The sequence below is a fragment of the Macaca fascicularis genome, chromosome 6 (genome assembly GCF_037993035.2).
Source record: "Macaca fascicularis isolate 582-1 chromosome 6, T2T-MFA8v1.1".
NCBI lineage: Eukaryota > Metazoa > Chordata > Mammalia > Primates > Cercopithecidae > Macaca > Macaca fascicularis.
Window position 1 is genome coordinate 70,366,885 of NC_088380.1, and position 21,774 is coordinate 70,388,658.

The 21,774-nt window shown below is 37.9% G+C and overlaps 1 protein-coding gene across 1 annotated transcript; it reads left to right on the plus strand.

Annotated features, from left to right (window-relative positions):
* The first annotated feature begins 303 nt into the window (after positions 1-303).
* SHISAL2B (shisa like 2B) lies at positions 304-21,719 on the plus strand. The gene is made up of 3 exons (XM_005557000.5): positions 304-710; positions 5,442-5,599; positions 21,518-21,719. The coding sequence occupies exons 1-3, from the start codon at positions 520-522 to the stop codon at positions 21,649-21,651; spliced, it is 483 nt and encodes a 160-aa protein (XP_005557057.1). The 5' UTR covers positions 304-519; the 3' UTR covers positions 21,652-21,719.
* The last annotated feature ends 55 nt before the right edge of the window (positions 21,720-21,774 follow it).

Sequence of the window (21,774 nt, forward strand, 5' to 3'; positions counted from 1 at the left end):
TGCCTTTTAGCTGGTCCTCTCCTCCACTCCTTGAGTCTATGGCCGGGCAGTTAAGGTTCCCCTAGACCTGGTCTGTTTGCCCAGAATCCACCTGCCCTGTCCCTAGGCAGGAAAACTGCAACTTTGGCAGCATCTGCCTGGACTGAAAACATGTCCCACGTCTCCTTTTTTCCCTCTGGAGAAAGCTCTTTCTGGCATGGTGTGGGGACCGCTAAGGTCTCCAGGCTGCTGGTGAAGTGAGGGAAAGTAGAGGGGAGTGGGCGCCGAGATGGGCGGATAAAAGGAGCGACCGCTCAGCAGCGAGAGGGAGAGGCGAGAGTAAGGCGCCCAGACACCATGTGGACAAGGGGAGGAGAGAAAGCAGAGGTGGCGCGGGCAGACTGAGCGCCCGGGCAGCCAGAGCCCAGATCGGAAGAGCCGAGTCCGGGCAGAGGGGTCCGCGGGCTCTGGAGGTGCTGGACCGGTGCGATCCGAGAGCAGACCGGGCCCCTCGCGAGCCTCTCCTGGCCCCTGCCCGCGATGAGCGAGGACAGCAGGCTGTGCTCCGGCTACTACAGCCTCAACCAGAGCTTCGTGGAGCCCTTCCAGTGCCCCCGGCGCGGCGAGGGGGCCGCGCTCCAGTACTGCTGCGGCTTCGCCGACCTCAAGTACTGCTGCAGCGAGCCGGGCAGCTACTTCCCCTACAAGCACAGCTACATGTGGAGCCTCAGGTGGGCTGAGAGCCCGCGCGTGCGGCGGCTGGCCGGGCCCGGGGCTAGGGAGGCGACAAGCGGAGCCACGCCAGGGCCAGGGGGAGTCCCCGGGTCCCCGCCATCGGCTCCGGGTTGGGTCCCTACGGAAGGAAGCGGAGCCTCTGAGGGCGGGTGAGGGTAGGGAGAGAAATCTCGCCCGGGCTCAAAACTCCCCCAGAAGCGAGGCGCGCGCTGGAGGAGCGCGGGCTTTGCGCCCAGGGCGCACTTGGGGCCCTCCCAGCTGGCCCCGCTGGGTTCCCCGCCCGCCTCCCGGGAGCCGACTGCTCTCCCCTCGCCGGGGACCAGTCCCAGGCTGGCAGCCCTACTGGTGGAGCGGGAGGACAGGCAGATAACCTAAGGGGAAGGTTTAAAATCCTCTTTTAGGTTTATTTGGTGTATTTGAAGAGAAAGGAGGCTCCTTTGGGGCTCTTTTTACTGCATTAACAAGGATCAGAGTATTTTAAGACTCTTTGAGGGATGGGAAGGAATTGGCTGTATTCTTTAAAATACACATATATTTTTTAAAGTGTGTGTGTGTATGTGTGTGTGTGTGTGTGTGTGTATGTGTGTGTGTTCCTGAGGGCCTGCGCAAGCAACTGGGCTTTACGACTTGCCCTTTTTGGAGGATCTGACCCCTACCCTGGAGAGAATTGAAGAGACACCAAGAAAGATACAGCTTTTGGTTGCCATGATTATACACACCCTCTGTAGAACAGGACACCCCCTTTCTTGAAACCTGAGCCATGTGGCTATTGCTGGAATGTGAAGAGACTTTCTAAGGTGGAGTCTTGTTTCTTTTTCCTATAGTGGCAATTTTATTTTACTTATTCCAACTAGTATTGATGTAGACATTTTCCTTATGAATTTCTTTTCCCCCTTCCACTCTGAAGGGCTGCAAACTTTAAACTTAATTTTTCATTTTGCTTGGAGAATGAAAGGGGTTCGACAGTCAAGGAAAGAGCTCCCACCTTAAATTGTTTTGTACATATTAATTAGTTTATGGGGTTGGAGGAGATGGATTCTGCTAGTAAGAGGTAAAGTATTATGATTATGTCTCCCAGTCACCTACATGACCCAGAATTTAACACACAGGCCAAGTCTATAGCAAATGACTAAATGTTACTTCTTGAAGCAATAAAATATTAACATATTTTTCTATATTGGAAGCATCAAAAAGTCTCAACAGGAGTGCCTACCTTCCAGTAAGTTCAACTGACAAAGTTGTATTTTGCTGGAGAAGGGCAAAATGTCAGAAAATAATGATAGCTTATCCTTAGTAGATTACATGGGGAAGAAATCTGTATTGCATTGGTTTATTATCTGGCCTTTTGGAAACTAACAGAGTAATCTATCTCTGGGTCATTGGAGGCATTACTAATGGCAGAAGCACCTCCAACAGAGACTGGCAATTCCTAAGTCAAACTCAATTGGAAAATGTGCTTGAGATTTTCAGATCCCTGAATAGTTCCAAAGTGACAAGCATTAGAGGACATAAAACCTTCCTAAGATTTATAAGGGCACAAAGGAGTGAACAGCTTGCTGGGGTCTTCATTCAGCACTGACAAAACGGACAGTGCAGCTCCATTCCCTGGGAAATAGAAAAATCACTTCAACTGATGTTGTCGGTTGGCAGTGTTAAACCTGGGGTTCCTGAGAGTTACTGAGCTCTGAGAACACAATAGGGAGGTAAATTTATTAGAGCTTCATTTCCCCTCTGTTCTTTGCTCTCCACTCCTAATTTAAAATAGTCCAACTGTGAAGAGTCACTAGCCCTTGTTTTGAGATTCTATAGTGGCTGGAGAAAGGCACAGCTGTGGCTATCGCAAGGTAAGTGAACTTCCTAAGTAGGAGAATTGCTGCATTAATGTGACAGCAGCTTCAGACCCTCTCTCAAAGCTTGTAAAACAACTGCCATAGGGTGCTGAGGAAAGGATAATTCTTCCTTTCCTGTGTCTGGCCCCCTCCCATCTTTTCTCCTCCGATGACTCCCTATGTTCTTAGGATTTTCCTTGGTAATCTTCTCCAGGACTTGGTAAAATAAGGTCTGTTGGACAGGGCCATGCATAAGTGGCTATTTAATTAAAATATTTATTGAAATAAATATTTTAGGAGTCTCCTGGAGCTCCATCTTTACCGAGAGTTTATACCTAGAGCTTTGCATGCATAAAGCAATATTTCTTTTCTTTTTTTTTTTTTTTTTTTTTTGAGACAGGGTCTCGCTCTGTCACCCAGGCTGGAGTGCAGTTGCGCAATCTCGGCTCACTGCAACCTCTGCCTTCTAGGTTCATGCCATTCTCCTGCAGCAGCCTCCCGAGTAGCTGGAACTACAGGCGCCTGCCACCATGCCTGGCTAATTTTTTGTATTTTTAGTAGAGATGGGGTTTCACTGTGTTAGCCAGGATGGTCTCGATCTCCTGACCTCGTGATCTGCCTGCCTCGGCCTCCCAAAGTGCTGGGATTACAGGCGTGAGCCACTGCGCCCAGCCATAAAGCAACTTTTTTATAAAGTGAACCATGACATTGAAACTATTTGTCACTATTATGAAGAACATTCTTTTTTAACAGAAAGCAGGGATGGCATGCTTTGTTTTTGTTTTTCTTTCAAATTTAATGGTCTGGTTTTATAATTTGTATATTGAAAGCCCACACTGTGTATGTGGAAGTTAATTAAAGTAACAATTTTGCTTTCAAATAGACTAAATTACATTTTTACCTTGAAGATTTTTTAATAATCAGGTTCTTGCTTGCAGAATCTTTCCAGATGTCTAGCCTCTTATCTGCTCTGTGCACCAGATAATATTAACTGAGTGGATTACATTCACATGTGTCTGTGTATAGTGAAGTGATCCTAACCTTCCCTGACACTTAAAATGCACAAAAGTTAGGTTTGGTGCAAACAAGTATAAAAGAGGAGTCGCCAAATATAGGGAGTCTACCTTTTAGATGAGAGTGCATCCAGTGAGAGCAAACCCCAAGTTGAAATATATAACTCTACGGTGACTCTAGCCATAAATTTCCCCAGCCTTCACTTGTCTACAAGGCTAGTGGAACTGGGTTGACAATAAACCAAGCACAAGAATCTCTGAAAGTCGACTTCATGTGTGTGGTTCAGGAGGCAATCTCTTCTTTGCAGGGGTGTTCTAGCTCCTAAAATGAAGGACAAGTGGAGTGAACTTAACTTTTCACTTTCAGTTCTGTTCTCCTTCCTCCCAAAGCAACAATGCTCCTGGCATCCCTGGTCAAATTCTCCCTCCCCTCCCTTTTGGTAGAGGTTAAACTTGTCAGTGTCCTAATCCCCGGGAAAGAGCAGAAGCCTAAAGGCAAGCCAGGAAGATAATGAAGAAAAAGATCATTGCTTTTCAATGATGTATGTCCCAAATACAGGTAGATCAATCAGCAGTCAATTATTATTTATTTCCATTTATTGAACATTTTCTACAAGCTAAACTCTCAAATGCTTTAAATAAGTGTATACAACACTACCATGAAAGTCAACAGAAGTATCTGTTCTTGAGTAAAATTGATTAAAATCTATTTATAGGTTAAAATCTATTGGTAGATTTTAATTAGAACAAAATGTGGTTCAAGAAGTACGTGTTAGCATATTAGTCTTTCAAGATAATGCTTTTTTTTCCCCCCAAGCTCTTTTCTCATTTAGTAATATTCAGTTCACAGGCTTATGAAAACTATATTTCTCAAATGATTAGACTGAGAGGTAACTGTATCAGACGGAATCATTACAAATTTAGGGTGGAGCAAATACAATCAGATACACATTTTGTTTTTAGAGAAAAATATAAGGGCTTCTTCCTTAATGCTAGAAGCCATTGACATTATGCCCCTTTAGAAAGGAAAAAGTCAAACTGAACATAAACTTGATATGAATTTCACAAATACCATTTTCCTTTAATTCAAATTGCTTTCTCCTTTTTTATAATAGTTTTGGCTTTGTAAATCAACAAATGGCATTTCACATATGTCTTTAGTGCTTTTGCAGAAACAAATATTTTTCTGTTCATCATTTGTTGTTGAACCTGATCTTTCCTTCTAAAATATATGAATAATAGAGGTTTACTTGATGGAGATGTTTTAGAATTATCCCAAAAGAATCATGTGACCTTTAACCTATAATATGAACACATGATCTTCCCTATTAATAGTAATGTACAGGCCGGCCAGGAGTGGTGGCTCACGCCTTTAATCCCAGCACTTTGGGAAGCCACAGTGGGTGGATTGCCTGAGCTCAGGAGTTCGAGACCACCCTGGGCAACATGGTGAAACCCCATTTGTACTAAAATACAAAAAATTAACTGGGCATGATGGCATGCACCTGTAGTCCCAGCTACTCGGGAGGCTGAGGCATGAGAATCACTTGAGCCCCGGAGGCAGAGGTTGCAGTGAATCCAGATTGTGCCACTGCACTCCACCTTGGGCTTCAGAGTGAGACACCATCTCAAAAAAAAAAAAAAAAAAAAAAAAAAAGTAATGTATAAATTTAACAGGGTCTCGAAAATCCTACAGAGAAAAATACAAGAATTTGGTGATGGAAAAAGGTGAACTTTAGATTTCAATCAGTTACTGTTTATGCTAAAATACAATTTGGTTGTGAATGACTGAGAGCAAGAACTAACGATCTATTTATGCCTTCTCTTTAGTTGAACCAGTGTGAATCACTTTGTGTGACACATGTTTTTTTCCTGTTTTCCTCAGCATTGGTGCCTTGATTGGATTAGGAATTGCTGCCCTTGTTTTACTCGCCTTTGTCATCAGTGTCTGTGTCCTTTGCTATTTATTTCTGTATACAAAGCCTCAAAGATTAGACACTGGCCTTAAGCTTCAACACTTAGAGTCTTCTTCCACTCAAGAAGGTAATCAGTATCTATTATTTGTTACCAATTACCTGAACTTTATCCAAAAGAATAACTTGTACCTGGGTGATCATACTGTTAACAATGAATGCTTTTTAAAAATTCAGCTTACTATGTGTCTTACTAAAAATTCACATTGAATCAGGCCTTAATGATGAAATACTTTAGGGAAATTGTGCTGAAGGAAAAATAGCAGCAGGATGTAATTATTCTCATGAAAATTAAACCATTGGTTCAGTAAATCTGCTTTAAATATATTTATGTTCCTTCCGGTTATTAAGGTTTATCCTCTTGAAATTTTAAAAATTTTGTTTTTGGATGGGGTCAAAGAAGTCAAATAAATAGAGGAAACAAGTATTTGATAACTTATTCTCTGAACCAAATATTTTCATCACTCTAGATTGGCTAGTCAGTGGTCAGTTAAGAATTTATCTGTGTGTCTACTGTGTACACAGTTCAGAGGGGCATATAAAATAATTCAGAGGCATATAAAAGAAACAAAAAATAAGTAGAAGATGTATTGGCTAGATTGCAAACTAGTTAAAATATTGGGATTTTTATGTCTATAGTGTGACTATAAAGTAGAAATAATGTTTATTTATGGTTTGTGGAATTGGTCCTATTATCTCAATCATCAAGTGCTGTGCAAATGCTAGTTTACCATTATAAAACTCAATCACAAAGAATTTTTAACTGTTGTGAATATAAATTTCTATAGTGTATTAAAAAGTACTAATTATAAATTTTATTGTGAGATGCACATATAAACCAACCTAGAATATACATTATAAAATATATGCGGAATTTATCAATAATTTATATGTAGAATATATAAACAGATTTATAAATTTAGGGTTTATATATGTGTTTAGAATGACACACAAGTGCTTACTTGCTTCCATGTAAAAATAAAACGAAAATCTTTATGTTAAAAAAATTGAGGAAAGTCCTCACCCATATACTCTATTTTAGTTGCATCCTAAAACTTCTCATATTATAGGGTACCTGTTCTGTGACCTTATCAAATACATCACCACTGTGCGATTGCATTAGCTCTCATTTCCTTCTCTGCAGAGGAGACCTCTCAGAGGGTATCCTGTGTCACAGAACAAGGGGGCCAAGATTCCTTGAAAGTTCTCTTCCGGAAGTACTGTTTGGAGATTACATGGCTGAAATGATAGGTTGTTAGCTGAATTTAGTACAAATGACTTAGGCCCAGTTTCTCCACTGGATGTCGAGTAGTGATTATCAAATAATCAGATTGTAAAATCCATTTTTGTCTCAATTGCTTAGGTAATTTAAAGTTGCAGTTCTTAAATTTGACTGCCTATGAATCACATAGAGAGCTTGTTAAAAAACACAAATTCCAGGCTCTGCATTTTAAAACAAGCAGCTCCTCTTGCTGCTTCTGTCCTTGTTCCCCTGCTGTCTGCTCTCCAGAGCAGCCAGAGCAGACCTGTTAAAACACAAGTCAGGTCATGTCACTCCTCTGCTGAAAACACGAATCGCTTCCTGTCTCTTTCAATGGAGAAAACAGTCTTCATCATGACCTATGGGGACTTTTGTGATCTGCCCTTATATTTCCTATCTTCGCATGCCCGGCCTCATTGGCCCCTTTGCTGTTCCTTGAAATTCCTGATTCAAGGTCTTTACACATGCTTCCACTATTGTCAAGGATGCTTTTCCCTCAGATATCTGCATGACTTACTTTTTCACTTTCCATCTTTACTCAAAAGTTACCTTCCCAGGAGCTCTCCCCTGGTTACCCCATCTGCATTTTTAATTCCCTTTCAACATTTAATACCCTCTTCCTGCTTTGAATTTATCTTAGGCATTCACCGTTAACATATTATATCCTTTACTTACCTGTTGTCTATCTTTTGTCCACTCCGAGTAGAAACTAAGTCCCAGAAAAGTAGGAATTTTTGTCTTGTTTGCTCATTACTGTATCCCCAGTGCCTAGAACACATAGCAAATATTCCATGAATGAATTGGATGGGGTAGCACTGCATGTGTGTCATACTAGGAGCATATTTTGAGAAACATTGGCAAAATATTGTCACTGTCACAGTCATAAAACATTCATTGACTGCCTTCTCTATACAATGCACTGTGCTAAATAAAAATTGGTTATTTTTCCAGATTTAGCTTAGGTACTGCTCCAAAATTTTATTTCACATTGACTTCAGAACATAGCAACAGAATTAGTTGGCTTGTTGATTCAGATTTTGTATTCTTGTCGCTATTGAGTGAGGAAGTCCATTATAGTTAGATGAGGCTGCTTACTTGCAAAGAAATATCCTTATTCTGCCCCTCTCACAAGTATATTTTGTCAAATTGGCAAATCAATTCAGTACACCTTTCCTGAATGCGTGCTATTGGTAAGGCAGGATTTTAAGTGATCAGTGACTTCCTGCTGCTTTCAAATGAGGTGATTTTGGTCCCTTGCATTGATTTTAACCAAATCAGACAAAGTGGAGAGCCCAAAATAAAATAGTTCAAATGTCACTAGAATGGGAAGAGAAAATTGTTTATATTTGAAAGCGAGCCTTTGATGTGATATTTACACATTGCTGTACCCTTCGTTAAATATGCATGTTCCATTCCAATGATTCTACTACCTAGCAATGGATGCCAGTGTTCTAGCTATTGAGAAAGCAAGCCTGTGGCTTTATTGCATTTAAGGAATGTCTTGAAGGTTAGGAACATAATAGAATATTAGCATAATAAATCAAGAAGTAAATATTATGTCAGAGGAAAATTGGTTTCACCAGTTACCCATGTCCTTTCCAAATTCATGGGTCACATCAAAAACTGGGCGAAGGATATGAACAGACACTTCTCAAAAGAAGACATTTATGCAGCCAACAGACACATGAAAAATTGCTCATCATCACTGGCCATCAGAGAAATACAAATCAAAACCACAATGAGATACCATCTCACACCAGTTAGAATGGTGATCATTAAAAAGTCAGGAAACAACAGGTGCTGGTGAGGATGTGGAGAAATAGGAACACTTTTCCACTGTTGGTGGGACTGTAAACTAGTTCAACCATTGTGGAAGACAGTGTGGCGATTCCTCAAGGATCTAGAACTAGAAATGCCATTTGACCCAGCCATCCCATTACTGGGTATATACCCAAAGGATTATAAATCATGCTGCTATAAAGACACATGCACATGTATGTTTATTGTGGCACTACTCACAATAGCAAAGACTTGGAACCAACCCAAATGTCCATCACTGACAGACTGGATTAAGAAAATGTGGCACATATACATCATGGAATACTATTCAGCCATAAAAAAGGATGAGTTCATGTCCTTTGTAGGGACATGGATGCAGCTGGAAACCATCATTCTCAGCAAACTATTGCAAGAATAGAAATCCAAACACCGTATGTTCTCACTCATAGGTGGGAATTGAACAATGAGATCACTTGGGCACAGGGTGGGGAACATCACAAACCAGGGCCTGTTGTGGGGAGGGGCTGGGGGAACAGATAGCATTAGGAGATATACCTAATGTAAATGACGAGTTAATGGGTGCAGCACACCAACATGGCACATGTATACATATGTAACAAATCTGCACATTGTGTACATGTACCCTAGAACTTAAAGTATAATAAAAAATTTGAAAAAAAATTCATGGGTCAGCCTCTCGATATTTCAGGTTGATTTTTACAGTTGAAACTGTTTCCATTATAGGAAATCTGAATGGCCTAAAGGGAAATGTGTTCTTGTGTACACACTAAATTGACTTAGGACACTGAATTTTTTTCCCTCTATAAGTGACGAGAGTCTAAAATAGTCTAATATTAGACAATTTTGCCAAGATTTTGCATAGTATATCTTTATTCTGTTGACTTGCATTACAATTTAAGGCTCCAACATTTGGAATGGATCTTGAAAAAAGCTAGTCTCTGGCAGTGATTGTAGACTGTAATTGGACTACCCCTAGGGCTCATTCTGTACAGAGGACCTATTGCTGAAGCAATTGATCAGTCTTTAAGTTGTGTTCCATAACCATTGTCTTCTTTTTAAACTTTGTGTTTCGGGTTATGCATGCTTCAAATGCCAATGTTTAAAAGAATACTATTGCTTGTAAATTGTTCTGTATAGGACGTCCAGCTCCTGAGAAAACAGATGGCTGTGTGAAAGGCATCCTTCTGAGTCTACACTCTGAGGGTGAGGGCTCATTCCACAGGTTGTGGAGGAATTAATGGCTAACCGAGGAGCAATTAAAGGGGCGTCTTAGAGCCCTGCTTCTCAAACTTTTCCACCAGAGAATCCTTAAATGTATACAGTTGTCCCTCAGTATTCATTGAGATTGGTTTGAAGACCCCCTGCGGATACCAAAGTCTTCACATGTTCAAGTCTCTGATGTAAACTGGCATAGTATTTGCATGTAACCTACGCATAGCTTTCCATTTTATGTATTTATTTATTTATTTAGAGATGGAGTCTCACTCTGTTGCCCAGGCTGGAGTGCAGTGGCGCAATCTTGGCTCACTGCAACTTCTGCCTCCCTGTTTCAAGCCATTCTCCTGCCTCAGCCTCCCGAGTAGCTGAGACCACAGGCACTGGTCCCCATGCCTGGCTAAGTGTTTTGTATTTTCAGTGGAGGCAGGATTTCACCATGTTGGTCAGGCTGGTCTCAAACTCCTGACCTCAAATGATCCACACGTGTCAGCCTCCCAAAGTGCTAGGATTACAGGCGTGAGCCACTGTGCCTGGCCCTTTTATATGCTGTAAATCATAAAGTCCCCAACTGTTTTTAACACCAGGGACTGGTTCCATGGAAGACAATTTTTCAAGGTCGGGTATGGGAGGGATGGTTTTGGGATGAAACAGATCCACCTCAGATCATGAGACATTAGATTCTCATAAGGAGCGCACAACCTAGATCCCTCGCATGTGCAGTTCACAATAGGGTTTGTGCTCCTTTGAGAATCTAATGCCAATGTTGATTTGACAGGAGGTGGAGGGGAAGCAGTAATGCTTGCTCGCCCTTTGCTCACCTCCTGCTGTGCAGCCTGGTTCCTAACAGGCCACAGACTAGCTTGGTCCATGGCCCAGAGGTTGGGGACCCCTGCTTTAAATCATCTCTAGATTAATATGTAGTACGATGTAGTACAATGTAAATGCTATGTAAGTAGTTGTTATTCTGTGTTGTTTAGGGATTAATTACAAGAAAAAAAAAAGTCTGTACATGTTCAGTACAGATGCTTTTTTCCCGCAAATATTTTTGATCCATGGTTGGTTGAATCTACAGATGCAGAACCAATGGATACGGAGGGCCAACTATTTAAGAGAGAGGAACCTGTGTCTCCAGAATTCTAAGGGCTAGAGTAGAAAGGCCTGCTTTAAGCCTAATGAACTTTAAATTATCTGAAGTTCCCATTTTATTTTTAAAATTATGAGAATTTTCAATTTGACTGCATAATATGACTTGCTTTACTCTAGTAATAGCATCTTCTCCCTCTCATATCTGAGTAAACTTGATGCTCCAGGAATATAAAGCATATTTATCCTGGGGCTTTGAATATCTATTGGTACTCCGGAGTTGTAGAAGGGGCTGGGGGAAGGAGCAAAGAGAAGGGTTCTTAGACACAGAATTTTTGATAAAAATTGGAAGGGCAAATATTAGTAGAGCGGCTTGGCACAAATAAAATAATACAGTTGTATAGGTATAATAAACAACAAGCCTGTATTTCATGTTCTCTTTTGTAAAGACAGATGATATAAATGAAAAGGGATAAGTAAATTAGCAGTAAGGCACAGTTGTCTAGGAGAAAAGCATAAATTATATATGAAATACTGAGAAGGAAAGCAAATTTAAAGATAATGCAAACATTTATTCTGCCTGTGAGCAAAATAGGATTTGGGCTGGCTCAGCATGGTCTGCTATATTTGTCTTAGAAGATATCCTTGCTCCCTCGAAAGAAAATCTTCCTCTCAATTCATTATGGTTCATTATCAGTTCATTATAGGAAAATTAGGAAATACAGAGAAACAAACAAATAAATCTTATATGTGACTAATTTTCAACTGCAGAAGTTTCTTTTTTTGTGTTTTCTCCTTTTGGTTTCACACTTAGAAAGTTTTCCCCTTACCAAAAGATATAAAGATAAAATATTTAAGTATGAAAAATAAATGCATTAGTAGAAAATATAGGTAACTGTATTTTCCAGTATAGTTTATATTTTCTAGTATAGTTGATTTTTGATTTCTAATATAGCTAATTTTTTTTTTTTTTTTTTTTGAGATGGAGTTTCACTCTTGTCACCTAGGCTGGAGTGCTATGGCATGATCTCGGCTCACTACAACCTCCACCTCCTGGGTTCAAGCTATTCTCCTGCTTCAGCCTCCTGAATAGCTGGAATTAAAGGCATGAGCCACCACGCCAGGCTAATTTTGAATTTTAATAGAGACAGGGTTTCTCTATGTTGGTCAGGCTGGTCTCGAACTCCCAACCTCAGGTGATCAGCCTGCCTTGGCCTCCCAAATTCCTGGGATTACAGGTGTGAGCCACAGAGCCCAGCCCTAATGTAGTTAATTTTTAAATACATTTTCCAATATAGTTCAAAGTATTAGTAATTAGTTATAGTTACCTATGGTTATCTAATTATATAATTACCTAGCTATATAATTACCTAATATAATATAGTTACCTATATTTATATATTTAGATACCTATAGATAACTATATTGTACTAGGTAATTATGTAGTTGTCTATATTTTCTTCTAATGCATTTTTCTTATACTTAAATCTTTAATACTCCTGGAGCTTTAATTTTGGTATAAAATATGAGGTAGAGATCTGCCTTTTTTATTTTCCAAATAATGAGTCAGTTGTCAAATATTTATTGGCTAATCCATTTTTCTCTTGACAATTTAAAATGTCACTAGTCATAAGCTAAATTCTTATATATATTGTGGTCTGTTTTGGACTTTGTGTTTTGTTAAATTGATCCATCTGTTTATTTTAAGCTAGTAATATACTTTAAGAATTACTGTAGCTATACAGTTTATTTTAATATCTGATTAAACAAGACTCCATCTCCTCTCTCCTGTCATCCTTTTTTTTCAGTTTCTGGGCTACTCTAGTAACATTCAAGTTTCCAAATAAACTTTTGAATCACGCTGTCCAATTTTAAAAAGACAACTGGTATTTTGATGGGTTTTGTACTAAATGTATAAAGAAGTTGAGAACTACTTTTCTAAATAGCCTTAACGTCCTTTCAAAAACATTTGCTCAAAGCTCTTATGAATTACGCTGCCAAATTACTTATTAATGGTAATCAGTGTTTATTTCAGAAAGATTTTAAAGGAATTCATTGAGATCTTAGCAGAAGATAGGGTAATTGGAATTCAATGGCATAAAAGGCCACCTGTGTCCCTTTAAATAGAAAGACCTTTTTATTTAAAATAATGAGCCTAGAATTTTATACAACCGCTTCTGTTCCTACAATGTAGAAAATCAAATTGCTCAGTAGTTACCTATATTATTAGGTTGGTGCAAAAGTAATTGCGGTTTTTGGCATTATAATAGCATTTTGGAGTACTCCTCAAGGCAGAGTCAGGCAATCCTCAGTCATGCTCAAACCAATAAGCAAAATAGAAGCCAGTCTCTCATTGAAAATCATTTATTTCAAGGACATATAATATCAGCTAACTTCCTCTGTAAGATATTGTTAATCATCAATGGTTGGAAGAATTTAACAATACAGAAAAGAAAGAAAAAGGTGAATTCTGGAAAAAATAGTGTAGGAAAAAAATTTCTGAATAGAACTGCCTCCACTCATTAATGAGTGACTAAAGCAAAAGGGCAAGTCCAAGATTCTAACTTTCATGATAAATTTTTTAACTGTGCTTATGTGAGATCTCTCTACATACTTGAGGGGAGGGCAGAGCATTGAAAAGGGAGAGGTCAATAAGTTTTGCTCACTTCACCGTTTAGCTCACACCCAGTCCTATGCATCATCGTATTAAATTTGAAGGGAAAACATCCTCTTACAAATAAAAAAACCACTTTTAGGGTAAAAATTTGAAATTGCTTGTTTCCGCAAAAAGGAACTGCAGGATGAGTGGGATGTGTAGATTTTCTACTAAATAATAAAGTGACTCAGCTAGGTTAGTACATGGAAGCTGCTGAAGAACATCAGAATGCTAACCCAGAAGCTAGGAGGACATTGGCAGATGATAGTAGAAAGGCTTAATGACAGTTCTGCCTGATAGCCACGAGATAAAGACCTGCAGGAGTCCCCAACATTCTTTTGATATTTTGAAATGGCAGGCAAGAGCAGAGTTCACAGAAGAATTCTAGGTCCCCGAAGAAAGGGTTTGAAAATAAATATAAAATTTAACTGTTATCAGAAAAATTATGTTGGCCTACCTGTGATAAGGATAGGTAGAAAGATTTCGTTCAATGAATTGGATTTAAATTTTGGCAAAGGCCAAAGCTTTAATTTAATGCCAGTCTAGGAAGTATAGGATTAAAGAAAGGTTGAAATTTGCATACAATGACTAGAACAACAAAAACCAAAGAATGGAAATAAGTAGCAGGCAGCAGGAAGAGCAGCTGACAATTGAGTAGGAAGGAACTGTGATGTTGAATCTTGGCAATTCCCACTCCACTAACGAGAAAAATAAATTAAAAAAGAAAAAATTTTTATGTGTGACAAATCTCTTGGGAGCGCAATGATATTACAGATTCATTTAAATTGAATCCATGTTGTTACCTGTGACAGAAAAGAGGCAGCTGTTTTTATCCCTATTTTGTTGGTTAAGAAACTAGTTTCTCGATTAAAATAAAACTAGGAAATGCTGAGGTTGCTGAGATATTTTTATCTTTCTCTTTTAAAATTATCCCAGAGTTGTAGTTAGCTGGACTGTATTATCACTACAGCTCCACTAACTGCAGTTGTTTCCCAATATGTCCGATTACTCTAAGTTACCAGAGGGATATACCTTGAAAAAAGCACTTTTGGATTTGTCTAACCTGCAGGAAGAGAGTGAATGCTAGAGGTGTTATGGTGTTTATAACACATCTTTTCTTGTTCACATAGCAATTTGGTTTTGTTAGGGGAATTGCTTTGGCTTTAGAAGCCAATCAAAAAAAATCTTTGTACTTAACACCGGTTAGAAGGATCCAATAGCCAAGTAAATAATGAGTTGAGGCTGGGGAATAAAGATCTTTACAAGTCATACATGAATAAAAATCTATACTACTGTAATGTATTTTGCAAGCCTTTAAATCTCAGAGGGGAGTAAACAAGTTAGATAAATTCCTTCAGTTGTTGCCAGAGAAATATATAATGGAAACAAGAGCATCAGAATGGGGATAACTTAGAGAGAACCCCAGAATGACTAAGTTAGGAAATAACTTCCTTAGTTTATTTCCCACTAAAAAACCAAAAAACCCAAATTGGTTATGACGAAACACCTTGAAAGTCTGATTAAACTATTATGAATTTAAGTATGTAAAAAGCTTTGGAAACACGAAGGACTTCAACATTACACTTTTTATATTTCCAGGAATTCAAAAAAAATTAAAATTTTAGATACTTAAATCGGTGCTTATATAAGATACAAATGTCACCCAGATAATACAAAATTAATTTATATATTAAATCTTTGATCTTTTATCTTTACCTGCTATACTAAAGAGTAAAAATAATATTAAACAAGTGAAAAACAACCTACAAACACCTTAATTTGATTTTCAAATATTACATAATGTCAACACAAAGTATCTGAGACAGGTCTCTGTCAGTTCAGAAGGTTTATTTTGCCAAGGTTAAGGATGCATCCCTGACACAGCCTCAGGAAATCCTGAGACATGTGCCCAAGGTGGGTGGGGGTACAGTCTGCTTGTATGTATTTTAAGGAGACATGAGACATCAGTTAATATGTGTAAGATGGGCTGGGTGCAGTGGCTCACACCTGTAATCCCAGCACTTTGGAAGGCAGAGGTGGGCAGATCACTTGAGCCCAGGAGTTTGAGGCCAGCCTGGGCAACCCTGTCTCTACCAAAAAATTAAAAAAATTAGCTAAGCATGGTGGTGCGTGCCTGTAGTCCCAGCTACTCGGGAGCCTAAGGCAGGAGAATTTCTTGAACCCAGGAGGTAGAGGTTATAGTGAGCCAAGCTTACACCACTGCACTCCAGCTTGGTGATAGAGCAAGACTGTCTTAACACACACACAAACAAAATGTGTAAGATGTGCATTGGTTTGGTCTGGTAAGGTGAGACAACTCCAGGTTAGAAGTAGATAAGAGAAAAAAGGTTGCATTCTTTTGAGTCCGTGATCAGCCTTCCACTGAATACACAATTTAGTCTGGCTCAGTGAATCTGCATTTTTACATAAACAGTAGGGCAGAGGAAGCAATCAGATATGCATTTCTCTCAGGTAAGCCTCAGAGGGATGACTTAGAATTGGAGGCAGGTTTGCCCTAAGCAGTTCCCAGGTTGACTTTTCTCTTTAGCTTAGTGATTTTGGGATCCCAGGATTTATTTTCCTTTCACATTCCCACCCTTTTCTTTTTAAAATCTTTTGGAGAAAGCATTTTAGAAGAAAATTGAGTCTGGTCTCAGGTTTGTTCTGATCTCTCATGGCTAGTATGGTTCATTCCTAGATGGGTAGGTCCCACATTATGAGGAAAGCTCATTTTTAGCAGGTTGTGAAGTCTCATGTCCTATGAAGAGAAAATAGGAGGAGGAAGAGAGAAAACAAACAAAACCAGAACAATCCTGGAAAATCAATATAGGTCATATTACTTTGAAGTCCATACATCAGTAGGCAGGTATGAAGCGACTTATGTATGTAAATAGGTTGCTGTTATTTTCTTTTGAAGCTTAAGTTGTCCAGCTTCAGTTTGCAGGGCTTTAAAGAAAGCACAGCTTAGTTTTCAGTGATTTCAACATAGAAAAACTAGGGAAAAAAGGGAAAAGAAAGAACAAAAATTAAATTAAAAACATTATTTTGGAGACTTGTAGCCTGGAAAAATTTTAGAATTCAGTCCAAACTGTAGAAAAGAATAAAAATTGAAAAACATTAGGCAAGACTAGAATCTAATAACAAGTTTACTATAGCTCATTTTGAAACATAGTTTTTCTCCAGTCTCCCATTTTTATTAAAAACAAATCATAATAGGACTGATTTGCTTGCAAAAATAAGATTTAGTCTTATGCTTGGCCTGATTATTTGTATAAAGGGCAGCAAGGATAATTATTTTTCAAATAGCCTTTTAAAATTTGGCTTTGATGAAACTCAAGGAATCTCAGGTAAGACTTTTTTTCTTTTCTTTTCTTTTCTTTTCTTTTCTTTTCTTTTCTTTTCTTTTTTTTTTTTTAAGCTGAGCCCAGCCATGGGTTTGTATCCTCAAATACCTATGAGCTGTGTAATTTCCTCTCCTCTTGAGGTCCCAAGATACCTTGGACCTCCTGGGCCTGGTAGAATGTGATATTCTTTACTTACCACAGGTTAGGAGCCGGTTAGGAGCCCTATGCAGGAACCACGAGGACACGGTATGAGGCCAGTTTTCCCCAAAGGGCTTTTTTTGGCTCTATGGGTTAAGCTTGATTCCTTAAAGGAAAGCATGCTATTCTATTCAAAGCCTTGGTAAAACAACCAGTTTCTCCAATTGTGTCCTGTTGCAAAAGAAAACATTCTTATTGCACTTACGCAAATAACTATATTGACATAAGTTAAGAAAACTCACAAATAGTTTCCAAATTCTGGAGAAATAAGGAAGAGAGACATATGCTCCAAATTTTGTTTACAGGAGTATACTTTACTCAATTGTTAAAAGCTGTAGATAGCTTAAAATAAGTTTTTTTTCACTCTGAAAAACAAAAGATCAGCAACATTTTAAGCTAAAAGTAAAAAAGATTACTTCAGTCTTCTTTTAGCTCAGTCCATGCAGTTAACTCTGGTCCTGTTTGATATTGGTGAACATTTCAGTTCTCTGAGAGTCCTGAAAGTTTTTTCTTTTATTCTAATGTCACAATTTCCAAAGTTATTAAAAACCTGCATTCAAGAGCACCTATCAAAGTCCTACAGCTGATTATAAACCACCTTTTGAAGAGGATCAAAACAAGAGAAGTCTTAGGACAGCCATTATTAAAACCACATTTGACTAGCAATTTGTTACTTCTCTGGCATACAACAGTTTTACATAATTATAATTATTAATAACATACAATAAGTCAGAATTATAGGAGTTTCCTATAATTTTGGCACACACACCAATAACATTTATACAAATATAGCCCAAAGAAAACCAAACACCATTTCATATTTGACAATGCTTCCTGTATGATTTCTATACCAATAAGCCAAATATGTCTCTTTTGGACTTCTGGGGACTAAAGGCAAAAAATTAATGAGGACCCAAGTTAGAATTTGACTTTGGAAAGTGTGTCAAGTATAAAAAGTTTAAAAGGCTTGATATCATGAAATAGGATCACAGGTCATTGCAAAGTAAGTCATTCATTTAACCAAGGTGATAACATAAAGATTTCAAAAACAGGTGAAAACCTTTATTCTTTGAGAGAAAAGACTTAATTTCCCAAATCATAAGCCCTAATAAAGACAGCATGAGGCCAATTAAACCTGTCTTTCAAAATCTTGAAAACAATCTATAAAATGCCTGATTTTTTAATCATCTTGACAAGATAAAATTTCCATAAACCTTGTTTATTATTTGTTAAATTTGAATCTAATTTTTAGAAAATATTTGCTTTGCAAAGTCAATAATTTTTTATTTCTTAAATTTTTCATGCCATCTTTCTCTACTATATTTATTTTAAATAGCTTTGCTTGCTGATTGGGAAAAGGCTATTTTCCAGGCTGGCAAATGCTGTGCCTACAACAAATTAGCTTTTAAAAATCAAATTATACTTACTGCATGTTTAGAAGTAGAAAGTAACTTATTTTACTACCAAAAATAGTTCAGAAGAGAAGTAATTGAAATAAAGTCATTATTGTGCCACTCTAGGCCCCAGATTTTAAATTTCAGTGCTTCTAATATTAGCCTAGAGATCAATACCATGCATGTTTCAGTCTTATGGGTAAGATATGGAAGCTGCAGTGAGACATCTTTCAAAACTTGTAAATAATATTGTCCTTTGAGTGTTGAACCATGAAATCGTCCCAGAGTGAGGGATGTCCTGATCAATCCTAGAAAGCATTTTACTTATAGAAAAGTATCTTTAATAAATAAAAAGCAGTTTACTTATAGAAAGCAATTAATATGCAAAGCCAGGAAGTATTGGCATGCTTAAAGGCAAGGTTTAGATTCACCTAAAGAAAAAAAATTAAAAACTCATATCCAGAAGACATGCTGTATGGTGAAAAGAAGAGGATGTACAGTAGCTACTTCTAATGGAAGGAGTCTTGGCTAATGGACTTCCCCTTAGGGAGATTTGTGGCAGATTTTCTAAAACCTGAAGGAGAATTCTTCAAGCAAAAGAGGCTGGAGAATTAGAGACACTAGGCAACTGGAAGAGGCTTGGGGCAGAGAGGGAGACACCAGGGAAAGTTTGGGGAAAACAGGACTTGTGGGTATCTGAACCACCAAAGACAAGGAAGGGAGTGGGGTGAACTGAGCCAGAAGAGGAAAGCAGAACCAGATCATCAGCCTAACCAAGTTTATGTGTGATCCTAAAGGGCTTTAGCAGACAGGCTGATAATGTTATGAGTAAGTGCTATGTAAGTATTAACTATTATTATATTGCTGATAGTTTTACATTCTTCTCACTTGACATTGTATTCTAAGCATGTTCCATGTAATTAAACATTTCTTAGAAACCATTTTTATTTTTTTTAAGTTAAAGGGCTGCATGATATCTCAGGCATGATATTTAGCAATTCTATCATTGGAAATTTAAGCTACTTTCATTTCTTGGTATTGAAAATAACCAGTGAAGAAGATGTCTATAAGTTTTAGATCTCATCTTTGATGGTTTCCTTGGGAATTTCTTGTTAAAGTGAAATTACACAGTAGGAACATTTGACACCTTTAAGTATGTACCAATTTACACTCCCATCATGCTACACCGTTGAAAGAAAAATTACTTTTTATCCTCACCTGAGTGATGAAAAATTGTTTCTCACCTTTCAAATTTACATTTCTTTCTGACTAGCAAGATTAAAACTTTTTCATGTTTATTAGTCATTTTATCTTTTCTGTCACTTTCTTCACTCACTAAAAGGTGTTAATGTCCTACATGCTGATATGTAAGATCTTTACATATTAGACATGCATCATTTGCTCTAAATATTTTTTGCTAGTTGGTTTTCAATCTTGTCTTTTGCTACCCAGTTTTAAAGTTTTCTGTCTTATCCTTTAATTCATTAATACACTCAACTATTTATTGAACAACTATGTGCAAGGCATTTTTATAGACACATCATTAATGAACAAAATAGTCAAAAATTTCTTGGAATGTGGTACTTAAATTTTAGTGAGGGAAGACAGACAATAACTGATAAGCATGATAAATAGGTAAATTATATTAGTTAACAAGTGCTTCGGGGGAAAAATGGAGGGCAGAAGGGGTTGGTGATGGGGATATGGAGGCTGCAATTTTAAATAATGCTTTGGGTAGGTCTTATTGAGAAGATGACTTTTGAGGAAGGACTTGGAAAAAAGATAGTTATTGTGCAGATTATCTGGAAGAAGAGCATAGTAGACAGAGTAAATAGTCAGTGCAAAAGTCCCAAGGGCTGGAACATGCCTGAAATGTTTAATCAAAGAGGTTGGAGTGAACCAAAGAATGAAGTAGAAAAAAATGAAGTCAGAGAGGTTAATGGTGTGTGTATGAAATCATGTAGGCCACTGTATAAGACTTGGGTGAATGGAGGGTTCTGGGCAGAGGGCATGATTCAACTTAGTTTTTAAAGAATAGCTCTTTGAATGTTGTGCTGAAAACAGAATAGTGGTAGCAGTGAAGATGGTGAGAAGTGGTCTGATTCTGGATGTATTTTAAAAGCATAGTCAACAAGGATTTCTGATGGATTGGATGTAGGGTGAGAGAGAAGAGAGGCATCAAGGACCAGAGGTTTTTGGCCACTGGACTGTGGATTTAGCAACATGGAGGTAATTAGTAATGGTAAGGTAGCAGAGAGTAAAAAAGAATGGTGCCCTAGAAGCCAAAGAAAGAACTGGATCAACTGCTGCTAAGAAATCAAATAAGATGAGAATGAACCGGACTGTGCATTTAGCAACATGGAGGTCATTAGTAATGTCTGTGATTTCTTCCACTGTTCTTTACATATTTATGTTATTTTCTATTGGTGAAATGATACATTAGTTATTTCTACAATCATTTAACTTTCATAACACTATTCATTGAATAATCCATTTCTTTGCTGTGTTTGTTTAGTACTAACTTCCGATCAGTAAAGATCCATATTCTTTTACCTTTGCTCATTTTGGACTCATATTTATATGCAGTGAGTGAATGGGATTGTGGCACAACTGTGCCCTTTTAATAAACCACATCTAAATCAGTTATAATGGCAAAGCCTTAAGGTTGTGCAAGTTATTATGATTGGCTTTAATGTAGTTCATGCATAGGAGAGGGACAGTCACACTTTTGTTAAGTCACTCAGAAATTGTTACCTTCTTATCAAATGTGTATTTTCCTCATGGAAGCATGGAGGAAAAAGGTAAGCATGGAAATCAATTTTTTTGTTTCTATTACTATTTCCCTTATTTGACTTTCAGAAAGAAATACTCAAAAACCACTTCAAAATAACTCAATTCTCACTCATATACATAACATTTTCAGGATATATTTTCAATATTGCTACAAAAATTATTTTTAAGTGCACATTTTTATAAGTGAAACTCGATGTCATAATTTCAAATAATTATTTCATTTTGGTTTGTGTATCTGCAGGCAAGTCAAATGAAAAAACCAAAGCCCTCAATTCAAATGCAGCATCAAATGCAACGAATGAAACATACTATGAAGCTGATGATATAATTCAAGAAAAAACAATGGATGCAACACAAATCTACATTGCTTATTAGCTAAAAATTCTGTGTTTTAAATGCTTACTGGAGAGATGGGGCAATAAAAATAAAGCGTGCATTGGAAACAGTTTGTAATATTGCTTTTCAAAAATTCGTCACTCACAAAGCAAGACAAAGCTG

What these genes read in the sequence shown, in the direction of transcription:
- SHISAL2B (XM_005557000.5), top strand. Translation starts at nt 520, where the DNA reads ATGAGCGAGGACAGCAGGCTGTGCTCCGGCTACTACAGCCTCAACCAG. An exon ending in AGCTACATGTGGAGCCTCAG is followed by an intron (nt 711 to 5,441) that starts GTGGGCTGAGAG and finishes TGTTTTCCTCAG; the next exon opens with CATTGGTGCCTTGATTGGAT. An exon ending in GTCTTCTTCCACTCAAGAAG is followed by an intron (nt 5,600 to 21,517) that starts GTAATCAGTATC and finishes GTGTATCTGCAG; the next exon opens with GCAAGTCAAATGAAAAAACC.